At 42.4% G+C, this 17,221-nt stretch overlaps 2 protein-coding genes across 7 annotated transcripts; both read left to right on the forward strand.

The window, feature by feature from the left end:
* Nucleotides 1–563: 563 nt before the first annotated feature.
* LOC127375145 (uncharacterized) lies at nt 564–17,169 on the forward strand. 6 transcript variants are annotated; one of them, XM_051420978.1, is made up of 6 exons: nt 5,075–5,101; nt 5,182–5,237; nt 5,315–5,596; nt 5,741–5,895; nt 16,644–17,038; nt 17,120–17,169. In XM_051420978.1, exons 1-5 carry the CDS (start codon nt 5,076–5,078, stop codon nt 17,013–17,015), a joined length of 891 nt encoding a protein of 296 aa, XP_051276938.1. In that variant the 5' UTR covers nt 5,075; the 3' UTR covers nt 17,016–17,038; nt 17,120–17,169. The 6 variants fall into 6 exon arrangements, with proteins under 6 accessions (XP_051276939.1, XP_051276942.1, XP_051276941.1 ...); XM_051420979.1 differs by lacking the exons at nt 5,075–5,101; nt 5,182–5,237; nt 5,315–5,596; ... (1 more) ...; nt 16,644–17,038; nt 17,120–17,169 and adding exons at nt 564–599; nt 680–735; nt 813–1,094; nt 1,365–1,914; nt 6,374–6,410; XM_051420982.1 differs by lacking the exons at nt 5,075–5,101; nt 5,182–5,237; nt 5,315–5,596; nt 16,644–17,038; nt 17,120–17,169 and adding exons at nt 564–599; nt 680–735; nt 813–1,094; nt 6,374–6,410 and having other exon boundaries at nt 5,741–6,290.
* LOC127375144 (uncharacterized) lies at nt 11,366–12,714 on the forward strand. The gene is made up of 5 exons (XM_051420976.1): nt 11,366–11,401; nt 11,482–11,537; nt 11,615–11,896; nt 12,032–12,581; nt 12,663–12,714. Exons 1-4 carry the CDS (start codon nt 11,376–11,378, stop codon nt 12,574–12,576), a joined length of 909 nt encoding a protein of 302 aa, XP_051276936.1. The 5' UTR covers nt 11,366–11,375; the 3' UTR covers nt 12,577–12,581; nt 12,663–12,714.
* Nucleotides 17,170–17,221: the final 52 nt, after the last annotated feature.

Consider the following 17,221-nt stretch of genomic DNA (forward strand, 5'->3'; position numbering starts at 1 on the left):
CTTCATAGTTCTCATGTAACTCTGATGATTTTGTACCTTGTTTTGCAGAAACCTAAAAGGTCAGTAGAGATGTAACTGTTGGCTCATCAACATACTACACCAGTCAAGGCCAGAAGATGTTACAACCTAGAGTTTATCCCATACCACCTAATAACTGGAGACAACTTATCTTTTGCTAGGCTTAGTTCACGTATACTGTAATTTGTATTGTGCTTGAATACTGATGTTTTTTTTCTGTTTGGGGAGCTCCTCTCCCAATAACTCTTTGGGTTGTATGAGATTCTGTGCACTGTTTAAATAAAGACACGCTTTGACATCAAGTACTCTCTTTGGGCGTGATTCTTCACCCACACATGATTAATTTATTCATTCTGTATAGAACTATAGTAAGCCAACAACTTTTTGCACCAGTTCCATGACTAATTAGACTAATTGCTTAGGTTTGCTTCACCTACTGAGAGTCATTCACCAGTAGCTGTCCATTGCTCGTTAAGCTCTGATTGGTCAGAGCTGGTCTCTGGCAGCATTTAAAACCCTTCACATCTGACAGGGTCTCCAGTGTTGGGCTTCAATATGATGACACCATGGTTCCTCTCAGGGTAAGTAGCTGCTGCTTGATTCCCTTTTGACTGTTTACTGGTAAACCCTTGCTCATATATCTTCTTTTAAATTGTTTCAGGGCTGCCCTCTTTGCTCTGCTCATTGTGGACATGTCCTGTGTCCCCATTAAGAAAGGTAAAGCATGATCACACTAGTAAAGCAATGTTTCAACTGAATTCCCTTCTAACTAATTTGTGTTCTTTTGTACTCAGGCATTAATCCTGGTGTATCCTACGGTGGCAGTTCCATGAATGCTGCTCCTAATTATGGCTCATACCAGGAGGCCCCTTCTGGCCAGTTTTCACCTGGAGTGATGCCCAACAATGCTGATACAGGTGTCTCCACACCATCTTATCAACCTGTGCCACAGTGGGAGCCCAGTATTTCTCAGCCTGCTGTCCAAAGACAGCCATCAGCATCTGTTGGCTCGAATTCTGCACCGATAGGCTACAGGTCTACACAACCAGGACCTGTTTTTCAACCTCGCCCAAAAGGTAAGACTCAAACCCTGGATGCATTCCAACTTTCTCAAACTAAACTGTGACAAATCAGACCTTATCATTATCGGCCCCAAATCCCTCACCAAAACCTCGCCCAAAAGGTAAGACTCAAATGTAGCGCTATTGTACAATGACTAACTTCAAGTTTTAATTTTTGGGCCACCAAACTTAACCTCTGCTTGGCCTATTGTGGCCTTGATTATCGAAGTTAAATTGTTGAATTTTTTTTATATTTTTTTTTTTTCTCTGTATTCCTGTTCTCAGATATCGACTGGGCTGTTGCACCTCCCAGTCCCTTCTCTGATCAGGAAATGTCGACTGGCCCGGGTGGCGTTGGTTCCAGTGCTCCTGAGGACTGGAGTCCAGCTCTCCCACCACCCGGCCCAATGTACCAGCCAGGAGAGCTGTCCCAGTACAAGGTCAACCTTGAGGATGGGTACTCCGAGATGGAGACAGAAGAGGATGGCTACTCTCCTTATTCACCTCGTGCACAAGAGGCTGTTGGACAAGGCTTCACCAGCGAACCCCGGCCAGAGGCCAGAATCTGGCTTCCTTATCCTTACCGCGACTACATGTTCCTGACTGGCCAGTATCCTCCAGGCACAGTCACTCACTCAAGCCAAAGTTACGAGCAGGGGAGTGATTACTGGGGGAACGCTCGCTATTGGAGACACGATCCCTACAGCCCGGCTACTGAACAGCAGGATGTGACCTTCACCCCCCAGAGATTTGATGCTCCTGTGCAACCTGTGAAGTATCCTGTAATAGCTTCTGGTTAGACAGGTCCACAGTCAATGTGGCAGCTATAATGCAGGTAGGCTATATTGAATGTATATCCACATTCTTGGGCCATGCCGTTACTTGTACTAATGTTGCTCTTTCTGGTTTACTACTCAGGTATGAACAAGGCTTTCTGAATAAATATTGTAAAATATTCTGGCTTAAGATTATTTATTTGACTTGAATGTAAGAGCCCCTCAGAAGGCATTTGACAAAATGTCAGGGCTCTCTGTGGGGCCCTTCTGTCTGTAGAACTATGAAATGAACATGGCCACCCTCTTGATGTTTTACTACAATGTGGCAAGAATAGTCTCACTCTGAAGTGGGCACAAAATTTCATGAAAATGCACAAGCTTGTAGAACGTGCCTGTTGGGTGAAATGTTCATAACATGACTATTGTGGTTTTGGACTGGCCGGTGCTGGCAATATGCCTGAAGCTTTAGATGTGGTATTGCACTTTCATCAGTGGGTCTCTCCACTCAAGAGATCAAATGGGTGCCCCTTCAAACAGTCCAGGGATTCAGCAAATCTAAATGTGTTTGGGGAAGATGATTTCAGTGTTGGTGGTTTTGCAGTTGGAGCGGAGAATGGATAAAAGGCAAAGATCTGAAGCGTGAAGTGGCTGTGTCTTAGATGTAATCAGCAGGGTCTTGTAGTTGACTGCACAGGTTTTGTAACATGATGGTCTAAAGTCATATACTGGTCAAAGACAATACCAAGATTCTTACCAGTAGGTTTGAATTTGTGCATAATGGTCCACTCAACTGCAGAGAAAACAATTGGCAGATCTAATTAAAAGGATTTCCGTTTTGTCAGGATGTAGGTGGAGAAACCGACATTCTTTGGTGTCAGCTAAGCAATCATGGAGAGGGCAGTTGATTCAGGTTATTGGGTTTAGCAGAGAAGTAGATCTGTCTATCAGCATAACAGTGGTATGAATGATCTAGGACGCTGCTGAACAAATGACTCAAGCAGAACTTAAATCTTAAGAATTATGCCATTTACATGGCATTGAGCTCTCTTTATTCAATTTTATATTAAATTTTATTTGTATAGCGCCGATTCAGAAGAGCAGTTCTAGACCAAACTCCTTATAGCATTATTTAGAGACCCAACAGTTCCCACCATGAGCAAGCACTTAGTGACGGCGGCAAGGAAACACTTCCTTTTAAGAGGCAGAAACCTGACAGACCCCGGCTCTAGGTGGGTGGTCGCCTGCCTCGACCAGTTGTGGTGAGAGACAGAACAGAGGAAAAGGTGCACAGCAACAACTACACTAATAGTAGTGACTGATGATCAACATGAAGATAACAACGATAGGGGACAATGAGCAGTTATTGTAATAATAGCATCATTAGTAACAACATCAGTGATATTAGCAATGGGAGTCAAGCAGGACCTTGGCAGGAGGCTCCACCAGGATCTGCGAGACGAGAAAGCACAAGAACTCAGAGGAGGTAGTGAAGTTAGTAACATGCATTAATGGGACATGAATGAGTGCAGAAAGAGAGAGAGGAGGTCAGTGCATCATGGGAAATCCCCCGATAGTCTAGGCTTGTAGCAGCATAACTAAGGGATGGTTCAGGACTCACCTGAGCCAGCCTTAACTATAAGCTTTATCAAAGAGGAACGTCTTAAGCCTGTTCTACTTTTTGAGACTATAGGAACCGCAAGTACCCCTGCATTCAGAGAATGTAGTGTTCTAGTGGGGTAATAGGGTACTATGAGCTCTTTAAGATATGAAGGGACCTGACCATGAAGAGCTTTGTAGGTGAGGAGGAGGATTTTGAATTCTATTCTAGATTTTACAGGGAGCCAGTGCAGAGAAGCTAATACAGGAGAGATATGATCTCTTTTCCTAGTTCCTGTCAGTACTCGTGCTGCAGCGTTCTGAATTAATTGGAGCGTCTTATTGGACTTATTGGGGCAACCTGTTAATAAGGAATTGCAGTAATCCAGCCTTGAAGTAACAAATTCATGGATTAGTTTTTCTGCATCCATCTATGACATTCATTCTAAAATGCAAGTGAAATATATTAGGCATATACATTATTAGTATAAAATGAATACAAATGAATGCTAAATATGCTAATTGTGCAATATAAAAAAAACAATAAATACATCCTAATTTACAGAATTTAGGAAAACAACGTTTGAATTCACTATATGAGTATACTTGGGTTTTCTAGTCTGTTGGCGCCACCATGTGTCCATTTAACATCATTGCTTTGCCTTGTGAAAGTGAGTTTGATAATGAAATGTAATGAGAAATACAGCTGAGATCTGCTGTGGAAAGTAACTAAGTACATTTAGTCAAGTACTGTAATGAAGTATAGGTTTGAGGTCCTTGCACTTAATTGCTTCTTTGGACTTCTACTCCACTACATTTATTTTACAGCTATTAGCTACATGATACTTTGCAGACTTAGATTTTACGTAAATTATGTGTGTGTATAAAGTAAAAAAAAACATTTTTTATAGACGATAATATAATATTTTTTCCTATTGTGGAGCAAAACAATATTTTGCCTGTAGGATAAAAAGATGTTGATCATTTCATGTAATCAGGAAAGACAACCAAGATACAAAGACATGGAGAGAAAAATAAAGTTAAAGACACTATTTTGGATGAGGTCTGTATTATTTGTATCCAGAACATTTGTTGTCCTGGCACTTCCACATACAATGTACCAATGTCCCCTCTTTGAGCCACATTTTACACATTACACCTACTAGTATCAGAAATTGAGATTAAAAAAAAAAGTTCATCTGGTATCAGACTTAACTTAGGTGCTGAATGGAGAAAAACATCCACACACTCAAACCTAAGGTAGCCCTTTTTGTCGTGAAAGTTTCTGACCGGAGCATTGCATAATAAATAAGATCTTTGTGCAGATTTGTACGTGCTGATGCTTTTCTCCATTGAGTTTGTTAAACTAGTAGGCAAACTTCCAACATCTTTCTTAGATGTTGATCAATATTTTGATGAATTATGTAATTAGAAAGACTATAGTAAGCCAACAACTCTTGGCACCTGTCCCGTGCTAGACTAATTGCTGAGTTTTGCTTCACCTACTGAGAGTCATTCACCAGTAGCTGTCCATTACTCGTTAAGCTCTGATTGGTCAGAGCTGGTCTCTGGCAGCATTTAAAACCCTTCACATCTGACAGGTTCTCTAGTGTTGGGCTTCAATATGATGACTCCGTGGGTCTTCTCAGGGTAAGTAGCTGCTGCTTGACTCCCTTATGACTGTTTACTGGTAAACCCGTGCTCATATATCTTATTTGAAATTGTTTCAGGGCTGCCCTCTTTGCTCTGCTCATTGTGGACATATGCTGTGTCCCCATTAAGAAAGGTAAAGCATGATCACACTAGTAAAACAAGGTTTCAACTGAATTCCCTTCTAACTAATTTGTGTTCTTTTGTACTCAGGCATTAATCCTGGTGTATCGTACGGTGGCAGTTCCATGAATGCTGCTCCTAATTATGGCTCATACCAGGAGGCCCCTTCTGGCCAGTTTTCACCTGGAGTGATGCCCAACAATGCTGATACAGGTGTCTCCACACCATCTTATCAACCTGTGCCACAGTGGGAGCCCAGTATTTCTCAGCCTGCTGTTCAAAGACAACCATCAGCATCTGTTGGCTCGAATTCTGCACTGATAGGCTACAGGTCTACACAACCAGGACCTGTTTTTCAACCTCGCCCAAAAGGTAAGACTCAAATGCTTAAATGATATGTGGTCGTACAATTTAAAAATGTCTTGTTTTGGGGCATCATTACTAGTAAGTTTCTACTTGGCCTTCTTGATCATGGAAGTTAAGCTGAAAATTGCTTGTTTGTATTCCTGTTCCTAGACATCGACTGGGCTGTTGCACCTCCCAGTCCCTTCTCTGATCAGGAAATGTCAGCTGGCCCTGGTGGCGTTGGTTCCAGTGCTCCTGAGGACTGGAGTCCAGCTCTCCCACCACCCGGCCCAATGTACCAGCCAGGAGAGCTGTCCCAGTACAAGGTCAACCTTGAGGATGGGTACTCCGAGATGGAGACAGAAGAGGATGGCTACTCTCCTTATTCACCTCGTGCACAAGAGGCTGTTGGACAAGGCTTCACCAGCGAACCTCGGCCAGAGGCCAGAATCTGGCTTCCTTATCCTTACCGCGACTACATGTTCCTGACTGGCCAGTATCCTCCAGGCACAGTCACTCACTCAAGCCAAAGTTACGAGCAGGGGAGTGATTACTGGGGTAACGCTCGCTATTGGAGACACTATCCCTACAGCCCGGCTACTGAACAGCAGGATGTGACCTTCACCCCCCAGAGATTTGAGGCTCCTGTGCAACCTGTGAAGTATCCTGTAATAGCTTCTGGTTAGACAGGTCCACAGTCAATGTGGCGGCTATAATGCAGGTAGGCTATATTGAATGTATATCCACATTCTTGGGCCATGCCGTTACTTGTACTAATGTTGCTCTTTCTGGTTTACTACTCAGGTATGAACAAGGCTTTCTGAATAAATATTGTAAAATATTCTGGCTTAAGATTATTTATTTGACTTGAATGTAAGAGCCCCTCAGAAGGCATTTGACAAAATGTCAGGGCTCTCTGTGGGGCCCTTCTGTCTGTAGAACTATGAAATGAACATGGCCACCCTCTTGATGTTTTACTACAATGTGGCAAGAATAGTCTCACTCTGAAGTGGGCATAACATTTCATGGAAAATAGACACTTGCAGAATGTGCCTGTTGGGTCAAATGTTCATGATTATTGTGGACTGGCCAGTGCTGGCAATATGCCTGAAGTTTTAGATGTGGTATTGCACTTCCATCAGTGGGTCTCTCCACTCTCAGAGCACCAAATGGGTGTATCTTCTGGTTGCCAAGCTTCCTCTTTGAATAGGCTAGAAAAGTTGCCACTGTCTCACTTCCTTACAGTTCATATAATTTTGGTTCACCCAGTTGACTTGTCAAGACACTGTATCTTAAACCATGTGGCACAACAGTAGGACATCAACTGCAGATCTCAGTGACTGAGCACATTTGTACTTTAATATCCTAATGGCAGTGGCTCTGACCTCAAGGATTTTAATAAATCCGCCAAGTGAGGGAGTATAATGTGGAAAAGGAAGAACATAACTGACTCGTTAATGCCACAGTTAACCACACGGGCAGGCGCATATAAAAGATTCTGAAATGGTAACTGAAGTTCAAAAATCTAAATCCCAAATTGAGGGGTAACATGATCTAAAAATTAAAATTCTAATTAAGGAAATGTGCAGAAAAGACATTGGCTCAGCCTTGAGTCCTGCTGCAGTCCCTGTATGTGCCATTTCAGTTTAGGAGGAATTTATACATAAGCAAATTTGACCTGATTCTTTCAACCCTTAAGTTGAGCAAAAGGGGTGGCAGTAAAAGTCATATGCTGCACAGGAACCTTCTCCAGCATGTAAATTACTTGCCTGTGGGTAGGGGCCAAACACGAACTAAAGGGAGACACAAGAAGGATAAAGTTGGAAAAAAAGGACTGCTTCAAAGCAGTGTGACAGCCTTAGGGTTGGCCTTATTCTGTTCCTCTGTCTTGGTGGTTTACCTTCTTTGTTTTAGGAAGTAAGGGGTAGAGCTGAGATTTCTCCCTGATGCAGCTCACCTGAGCAGGCTGGGCTCAGGAGGCTATAAATCAGACCTGCAAGAATTTCTCAGTCTCTTCCCCTGGCCTGCTGACTTAACTATTGGTTTTTGTTTGTATTCTGGCTTTTATATATATATATATATATATATACACACACACACCTCACCTTTCTCGCGACATACTGATTTGCTACTTAATTAAATTGAGTTAACTATTTACAGACTGTGTGGTCCCGGTTTGTCACACTTGGCCAGGTTGTGACAGTGATTCGTAGCGACTTTGCCTCAGTACCGAGTCCCGAGGCCGAATGTGACACCTGTCCCAGAGAAACCCAGTGACTTCTCCATCCTTCGAATATTCAAGGCTGACTGCATCGGCAGGGAAACCCAGACTGCAGCCTAGGTTTTGCAACAGAGGAGCACAGACTAATGGATCAAATATGAACAAACTACAGAGTGACTATAAACTGATTGTTGAACATGAGAAAACCAGATGTGACGCTACAAATGACAGGCCTACAGCCCCAAATTGTGAATCAGTCAGAAGATCTACAAGAATCAAGAGACCACTTCAGACGCTGACATACGAGTCTCTTGGGCGGCCCTCTTACCAGCCACAGAGCTCAGCCAACACTGTTGGACTTTGTAAAGTACAAACCCTTCCAGCATGGGGAATGCGGTCAGTTCCACTGTCACACTACCCACTGTGCGAGACAGTATATCAGACATTACCTTACAATATAATGATCCCATATACTGTTCCTGCTTTTACCTATTAATATGTCCACAAACAGATTAATATATATAAAGTCAGTTTGTAGTTTGATTTAAGGAAATGAGTCAAATATTAAAGAAAATATTTTTGAATGTCGGAAGCCATTGAATTTTGTCAGGGAGCGTGTGACCCACACAGAATGTAATTACATTTTTGTTTGTATATTTATCCTTTATTTAATATACATACATATGTATATTTATATCATTTTGATGGAACATTTATTTTAGTATGGAGATGAATATTTCTGAAGAGATATGGCTAAATTGAAGTGTAAATGTGAACGCATTTTTGTATAGAAACACACAACTTAAATGTACAGTATTATATAAGAAATTGTAATGGTCCATTCCAAGTACAGTGGTATAGTTTGTATATATGTGATGTGATTGTTAAGAGTAGACAATCTAAAGTTTCAGATGAAGTATCACACACTCTTAAGTTAAATTGAAATTATTGTGTCAATAAATTCTGCCAAGAGTGACAAACACGTCAGATCATTTCTCCTGTTAAACAGGACATTAATGCTGTACTGCCATCTGTAGCCTGCAACATTTACTAAACAACAGGATGTCCTTCAACGTGTTGGTCAACTTTTTTCCTTTGGGATTGCACCTTATTTCAGATTACTGCGTCAAATGCCGTGGGGACTGGGTGTAGTTTGGTCCATTTTACAGTCTGCTCTTCAAGCTGGCGAGAGGGGTCACTACAATGGAATAACTGTTGGTGGTAATATTAACTGTTGATGTCTTAATTAGCGTGAGTTGAGTTTGTCTTTTGTTTTAAATTTGATTTACTTTATTTTTCGATCAACTTACTTGGATTAAGATGATAAACAATATGTAAAAAGTTGTGTTTCTTCTGTTTCCATGCGGCCGTTATTCGGCCTGCAGCTGTAAATAAAGCGACATGACGCAATGTAGGGAGCAAAAAGTAAGTGAGTAAGTAAAGATTTCTTTATAAAGCACTTTTTAAAACACAGTTACAAAGTGCTTCACGAACAAATGAATATAACCACACACATACATACACACGTTTATATGAATATACACAGTGCTGTGACAAAGTATTTGCCCCCTTTCTGATTTCTCATTTTTTTGCATATTTGTCGCACTTAAATGTTTCAGATCATCAAACTAATTTCAATATTAGACAAATATAACTCAAGTAAATACAAAATGCAGTTTTTAAATGATGATTTTATTTATTAAGGGAAAAAAGCTATCCAAACCTACCTGGCCCTATATGAAAAAGTAGTTGCCCCCTAAATCTAAAAACTGGCTGTGCCACACTCGGCAGTAACAACTGCAATCAAGCGTTTGCGATAACTGGCAATGAGTCTTTCACATTGCTATGGAGGAATTTTGGCCCACTCTTCTTTGCAGTTGTTTTAATTCAGCCACATTGGAGGGTTTTTGAGCATGGACAGCCTGTTTAAGGTCTTGCCACAGCATCTCAATCGGATTTAAGTCTGGACTTTGACTAGGCCACTCCAAAACCTTCATTTTGGAGTTTTTTAAGCCATTCAGAGGTGGACCTGCTGGTGTGTTTCGGATCATTGTCCTGCTGCATTACCCAAGTGTACTTGAACTTAAGGTCACAAACTGATGGTTGGACATTCTCCTTCAGGATTTTCTGGTAGAGAGCAGAATTCATGGTTCCAATAATTACTGCAAGTCGTCCAGGTCCTGAAGCAGCAAAGCAGCCCCAGACCATCACACCACCCACCACCACCATGTTTAACTGTTGGTATGATGTTCTTTTTATGAAATGCTGAGTTAGTTTTACGCCAGATGTAACAGGATGCACACCTTCCAAAAAGTTCAACTTTTGTCTCCTCAGTCCAGAATATTTTCCAAAAAGGCTTGGGGATCATCGAGATGTTTTTGTGAGACAAGTTTTTGTGTTCTTTTTAGTTAGCTGTGGTTTTTCGCCTTGGAACTCTCCCATGGATGCCATTTTTGCTCACTCTTTCTTATTGTTGAGTCATGAACACTGACCTTAACTGAGTCAAGTGAGGCCTGCAGTTCTATAGGTGTTGTTCTGGCATCTTTTGTGACCTCCTGGATGAGTCGTCGATGCACTCTTGGAGTAATTTTGGTAGGCCGGCCACCCCTGGGAAGGTTCACCACTGTTCCAAGTTTTCTCCATTTGTGGATAACGGCTCTCAGCGTGGTTCACTGGAGTCCCTTAGAAATGGCTTTGTAACCCTTTCCAGACTGATAGATGTCAATCTATGTGTTTCTCATCTGTTCTTAAATTTCTTACATCGCGGCATTATGTGTTGCTTTTTTAGATCTTTTAGCCTACTTCACTTTAGCACACGACCCCAGCCACCCCCTCAACTCATCATTCGTACTGCTACCATCTCAACGCAGATACAGGACTCTGGCCTATAAATGTGCTTGCTATGGCAGGAGTTTTGTACCTTCTGCCATAACATTTCTAAACAAGGCATCCAGGTAACCGCCGTGGGTGGGTGCTAAGCACAGGACAGGCAGGGTTAGATGTGCTAAATGTGCTGCATTAAGTGTTTATTCTTGTTGTTATGTCGTGGTGTCCCTATGTATCTTGTATCTATGTATATATGTCTGAAAGCTATGTACAGACTGCGGTGACAAATTTCCTGTGAAGAACAATAAAGTATCTATCTATCTATTTAACTGTCTCTGTGAAAACATGGTCAATATCAATCATGCATCTATGACAGAAATATTTCATCAGGACATTTTGTTTAGCTCACAACTTGGGCTAAATGTTTCTTTGTAACTTCATAATGTTAGTGTACAGTTCAGTACACCTGGTAAAAGTCAAATGATTTACAATATTATAAGAATTGGATGGATCAATGGCTGATTTCTACCGCAAATGCAATCAATTAATTATTCATTCTGTATAGAACTATAGTAAGCCAACAACTTTTTGCACCAGTTCCATGACTAATTAGACTAATTGCTTAGGTTTGCTTCACCTACTGAGAGTCATTCACCAGTAGCTGTCCATTGCTCGTTAAGCTCTGATTGGTCAGAGCTGGTCTCTGGCAGCATTTAAAACCCTTCACATCTGACAGGGTCTCCAGTGTTGGGCTTCAATATGATGACACCATGGTTCCTCTCAGGGTAAGTAGCTGCTGCTTGATTCCCTTTTGACTGTTTACTGGTAAACCCTTGCTCATATATCTTCTTTTAAATTGTTTCAGGGCTGCCCTCTTTGCTCTGCTCATTGTGGACATGTCCTGTGTCCCCATTAAGAAAGGTAAAGCATGATCACACTAGTAAAGCAATGTTTCAACTGAATTCCCTTGTAACTAATTTGTGTTCTTTTCTACTCAGGCATTAATCCTGGTGTATCCTATGGTGGCAGTTCTATGAATGCTGCTCCTAATTATGGCTCATACCAGGAAGCCCCCTCTGGCCAGTTTTCACCTGGAGTGATGCCCAACAATGCTGATACAGGTGTCTCCACACCATCTTATCAACCTGTGCCACAGTGGGAGCCCAGTATTTCTCAGCCTGCTGTCCAAAGACAGCCATCAGCATCTGTTGGCTCGAATTCTGCACCGATAGGCTACAGCTCTACACAACCAGGACCTGTTTTTCAACCTCGCCCAGAAGGTAAGATTTAAATGATACGTGGTCGTACAATTAATTCAAGTGTCTTGTTTTGGGGCATCACTACTAGTAAGTTTCTGCTTGGCCTTCTTGATCATGGAAGTTAAGCTGAATTTTCCTCTGTATTCCTGTTCCTAGACATCGACTGGGCTGTTGCACCTCCCAGTCCCTTCTCCGATCAGGAAATGTCAGCTGGCCCTGGTGGCGTTGGTTCCAGTGCTCCTGAGGACTGGAGTCCAGCTCTCCCACCACCCGGCCCAATGTACCAGCCAGGAGAGCTGTCCCAGTACAAGGTCAACCTTGAGGATGGTTACTCCGAGATGGAGACAGAAGAGGATGGCTACTCTCCTTATTCACCTCGTGCACAAGAGGCTGTTGGACAAGGCTTCACCAGCGAACCCCGGCCAGAGGCCAGAATCTGGCTTCCTTATCCTTACCACGACTACATGTTCCTGACTGGCCAGTATCCTCCAGGCACAGTCACTCACTCAAGCCAAAGTTACGAGCAGGGGAGTGATTACTGGGGGAATGCTCGCTATTGGAGACCCTATCCCTACAGCCCGGCTACTGAACAGCAGGATATGACCTTCATCCCCCAGAGATTTGAGGCTCCTGTGCAACCTGTGAAGCGTCCTGTAATGACTTCTGATAAGATGGGTCCACAGTCAATGTGGCGGCTATAATGCAGGTAGGCTATATTAAATGTATAGCCACAAGTGATTCTTGGCCCAAGCTGTTACGTGTACTAATGCTGTGCTCTTTCTTTCAGGTTTGCCACTACGGTATATGAACAAGGCTTTCTGAATAAACATTGTAAAATATTCTGGCTTAAGATTATTTATTTCTTATTAGGGCACCAAATGGGTGTATCCTCTGATTGCCAAGCTTCCTCTTTGAATGGGCTAGAAAAGATGCAACTATCTCACACTTCCCTCCCTTCTGTCATTTTGGTTCACCTAGTTGACTTGTCAACTGTATCTTGAACCATGTGGCACAACCGTACATAAACTACAGATCTCAGTGACTGAGCACATTTGTACTTTAATATCCTAATGGCAGTAGCCTTGACTTCAAGGATTTGAATATAAAAGGTAAGTCTAATGCCAAATGAGGGAGTATAATGTGGAAAAGGAGGAATGTAAGGAAAGAAGTGACAAATGTTTTCAGAATACCTGAGGCGTCACAAGAAGCAACATCCGTTACAAGTGACAGCTGTCAACTTGAACAGCTGTAGGGAATTTTGGTGCCATTTGTGAATGCACACATGTTAACTGTAATTAGACAGTTGTCACTGTCAGAGCCTATTACCTGTTGACCTGCACATGACTAACCTGTATTATAGTGATAAGATCAGTTCGTCTGTGGCACTGAGATCGCTTTCACAGCATAAATTGATATTGTGATTAATAGTGAATGGATTGAGGGTGGCTGAATTAGTGAGTGTCCCCCCCCCATTAAGAGACACTGTACGGGTCTCTCACATCAACTAAAGCAATTATTTACATCGCAGATACAATTTCATGTTTGTCTTACACTCCAGAATTTCCCACACAGTTCAGGTTCATGCAGGGAAATAGTTCAGAGTTAAACAGCCGTTCCCTGAAATTCTTTCCTCTGGGGAGTTTCTGTCAACTTTATAACAGGTTCCGTGCCTAGTGACATTACTGCGTACATGGAAACCTTTAAAATGTCTGAAAGCGTCCTCATTATTACTGTAAATTAAAGCCTGCATCAATACAACACAGAATAAATAATCACCTAACTTCGACAGGAGAGGCACAGGGATCATTTCTACTGGGAGAAGGTGTCTATATTTGTTCATTATGTGTATTGATATTGTGATTGTAAACTCCTTATTGAATAACTCAGAATATGATCATGGTATTTTTTGAACACTGGAAAATATTTATTAGGCTAAATGTTTCAGGGAAAACAAATGATGTAACCTGACTCCGTAATTATCAGCCTCATGTGACTAAATGGAAATGACAAATTATGTAAAAAGTATTTCTTACTGACAGACTCTCGACTGTGTCTGACCGTAATATGATCATATTAAATGCCAACTGCAGTGCATCTGTCTGTAAAAGGTTTTCGTGAAGGATGCTCTTGTGGATCCTCGATCCTCTCTCCTCAGATATCACTCCTCGGCCCTTGATCCTCCGTCCTCGCTCCTCTGTGCAGAAATAAGTGCTTTGGGACGGCCTGCAAGATGGCGGACCAGTACAACTTCCGGTTCAAGCGAGGAGCGAAGAAATTTCAAATAAGAGACTTTGGATGTACCAGTTGGCTCAGTCTTGTGTCCTGATGCGGTGATAGCCTTTGCCCTTGTATGCCATCCATCTAAAGTGCCATTTCAGTTCAGGAGTACAGACCTTGTGGAACAATGGTTGCGTGTCTGGCTCCAGATCAGAAGGATCCAAGTCCAAATCACATCAAGGTCAAATCACTAATGCTTTCCTTTGTTTTAAGGGGTGGATAGACTGGCAATTTATACATTAGCAAATTTGATCTGATTATTTTAACCCTGTTTGCTTTCTGTGTGTTTGTGTGTCAGAAAAAAATGTAATCCGTCTATTGCATGCTCTGTGACAAGTGACATGCTGCAGCCTCTGCTGACAGGGTGAGCGGGATACAGAGTCCGCCTGTGCTGCTGCTCTGTTACTCCCAACTCTGGTCTCTCAAAGCTTCCTCCAGGTCCAAATGCCCTTTCATAGTCTATTTGCCAGCCAGTAGAGCCCCATTGTGAATCCGGGAACGTTGAGTACCCTAAAGTTTTATATTGGAAATATATCATCATTTCCACTTTTACTTCTACTCCCATTGGCTTCCTTTCCCGTACCGTCCATGTACACTCGTAGCATTGGGTTCCCTAAACATCCAGGAGATTTAACAAAACATCTCTTTAGTGCACCGGACATGCTTTGGCCAACCTCTTAACCAAAACGCTCGATAGGGCTGATATTGTAATTTACTAGAGTTTCCCTGGGTCTTTCGCTGCTGGAATGGCATTTTTTCAGCTCTCCCTTTAGATGTTTTGGGCGTTTACTACACAACAGGATGTCTTTCAATAGGTCATTTTTTGTTTTAAACTTGATTTACTTTATTTTTTATCAACTTACTTGCATTAAGATGATAAACCATATACAAAAAGCTGTGTTTCTCCTGTCTTTCCATGTGGTCATTATTCGGCCTGCACAAGTAAATACAATGGCAACGACATAATGCAGCAAGCAAAAAGTAAGTAAGTAAGTAAAGCTTTATTGATATAGTACTTTTTAAAACACACAGTTACAAAGTGCCACACAAACAAACAAATAAATATAAACACACACATACACACAGATATATACAGCAATCAGCCATAGGTGCTCAGGTGGTCATAATGTTATGCAGCTCCATAAGCAACAAATTGTGATGCACTGTGAGTTCTGACACCTTCCTGTCAGAACCAGCATTAACTGTTTCAGCAATGTAAGCTACAGTGGGGAGCGATGGCTGGCTTATGTGGTCCGATCCATGACCCTGTTGCCAATTGTGGCGCTCAGCGCCTTTAGGGACGCACCTCCCAGATTTGTATGTGCGGATGCTGTTCTCCATAGAGTTTGTTCACCTAGTAGGCAAACTTCCAATGTAAGAATTTGATTGATTAGTGGCTGAAACAAATTGCATCAGATTCCTTCAATGTTTTACAAAACTTTGTTAGAATAACAAGGAAATACGTTACTGCAAATGCAATCGATTAATTATTCATTCTGTAACTAGAGTAAGCCAACAACTCTTTGCACCTGTCCCATGTTAGACTAATTGCTTAGGTTTGCTTCACCTACTGAGAGTCATTCACCAGCAGCTGTCCATTGCTCGTTAAGCTCTGATTGGTCAGAGCTGGTCTCTGGTAGCATTTAAAACCCTTCACATCTGACAGGTTCTCCAGTGTTGGGCTTCAATATGATGACTCCACGGTTTGTCTCAGGGTAAGTGGCTGGTGTTTGACAGCCTTTTGACTGTTTACTGGTAAATCGTTGCTCATATATCTTATTTTAAATTGTTTCAGGGCTGTCCTCTTTGCTCTGCTCATTGTGGGCATATGCTGTGTCCCCATTAAGAAAGGTAAAGCATGATCACACTAGTAAAATGTTTCAGCTGAATTCCCTTCTAACTAACTTGTGTTCTTTTGTACTCAGGCATTAATCCTGGTGTATCCTATGGTGGCAGTTCTATGAATGCTGCTCCTAATTATGGCTCATACCAGGAAGCCCCCTCTGGCCAGTTTTCACCTGGAGTGATGCCCAACAATGCTGATACAGGTGTCTCCACACCATCTTATCAACCTGTGCCACAGTGGGAGCCCAGTATTTCTCAGCCTGCTGTTCAAAGACAACCATCAGCATCTGTTGGCTCGAATTCTGCACCAATAGGCTACAGCTCTTCACAACCAGGACCTGTTTTTCAACCTCGCCCAGAAGGTAAGATTTAAATGATACGTGGTCGTACAATTAAATGTCTTGTTTTGGGGCATCATTACTAGTAAGTTTCTACTTGGCCTTCTTGATCATGGAAGTTAAGCTAATTTTCCTCTGTATTCCTGTTCCTAGACATCGACTGGGCTGTTGCACCTCCCAGTCCCTTCTCCGATCAGGAAATGTCGACTGGCCCTGGTGGCGTTGGTTCCAGTGCTCCTGAGGACTGGAGTCCAGTTCCCCCACCACCCGGCCCAATGTACCAGCCAGGAGAGCTGTCCCAGTACAAGGTCAACCTTGAGGATGGTTACTCCGAGATGGAGACAGAAGAGGATGGCTACTCTCCTTATTCACCTCGTGCACAAGAGGCTGTTGGACAAGGCTTCACCAGCGAACCCCGGCCAGAGGCCAGAATCTGGCTTCCTTATCCTTACCACGACTACATGTTCCTGACTGGCCAGTATCCTCCAGGCACAGTCACTCACTCAAGCCAAAGTTACGAGCAGGGGAGTGATTACTGGGGTAACGCTCGCTATTGGAGACACTATCCCTACAGCCCGGCTACTGAACAGCAGGATGTGACCTTCACCCCCCAGAGATTTGAGGCTCCTGTGCAACCTGTGAAGCATCCTGTAATGGCTTATGGTAAGACGGGTCCATAGTCAATGTGGCAGCTATAATGCAGGTAAGGTGTATATTAAATGTGTAGTCACAAATGATTCTCGGGCCATGCCGTTACTTGTACTAATGTTGCTCTTTCTTTCAGGTTTGCTACTACGGTATGAAAAATGCTTTCTGAATAAATACTGTAAAATACTCTGGTTTAAGATTATTTATTTGATTTTTGCATGTAAGAGCCCCTCAGAAG

The sequence above is a fragment of the Dicentrarchus labrax genome, unplaced genomic scaffold, assembly GCF_905237075.1.
Source record: "Dicentrarchus labrax unplaced genomic scaffold, dlabrax2021, whole genome shotgun sequence".
Lineage (NCBI taxonomy): Eukaryota > Metazoa > Chordata > Actinopteri > Moronidae > Dicentrarchus > Dicentrarchus labrax.

Coding starts and splice junctions, on each gene's coding strand:
- LOC127375145 (XM_051420978.1), top strand. CDS start 5,076: ATGATGACTCCGTGGGTCTTCTCAGG. Junction 5,238..5,314: donor CTGTGTCCCCATTAAGAAAG/GTAAAGCATGAT, acceptor TTTTGTACTCAG/GCATTAATCCTGGTGTATCG. Junction 5,597..5,740: donor TTTTCAACCTCGCCCAAAAG/GTAAGACTCAAA, acceptor TCCTGTTCCTAG/ACATCGACTGGGCTGTTGCA.
- LOC127375144 (XM_051420976.1), top strand. CDS start 11,376: ATGATGACACCATGGTTCCTCTCAGG. Junction 11,402..11,481: donor ACACCATGGTTCCTCTCAGG/GTAAGTAGCTGC, acceptor AAATTGTTTCAG/GGCTGCCCTCTTTGCTCTGC. Junction 11,538..11,614: donor CTGTGTCCCCATTAAGAAAG/GTAAAGCATGAT, acceptor TTTTCTACTCAG/GCATTAATCCTGGTGTATCC.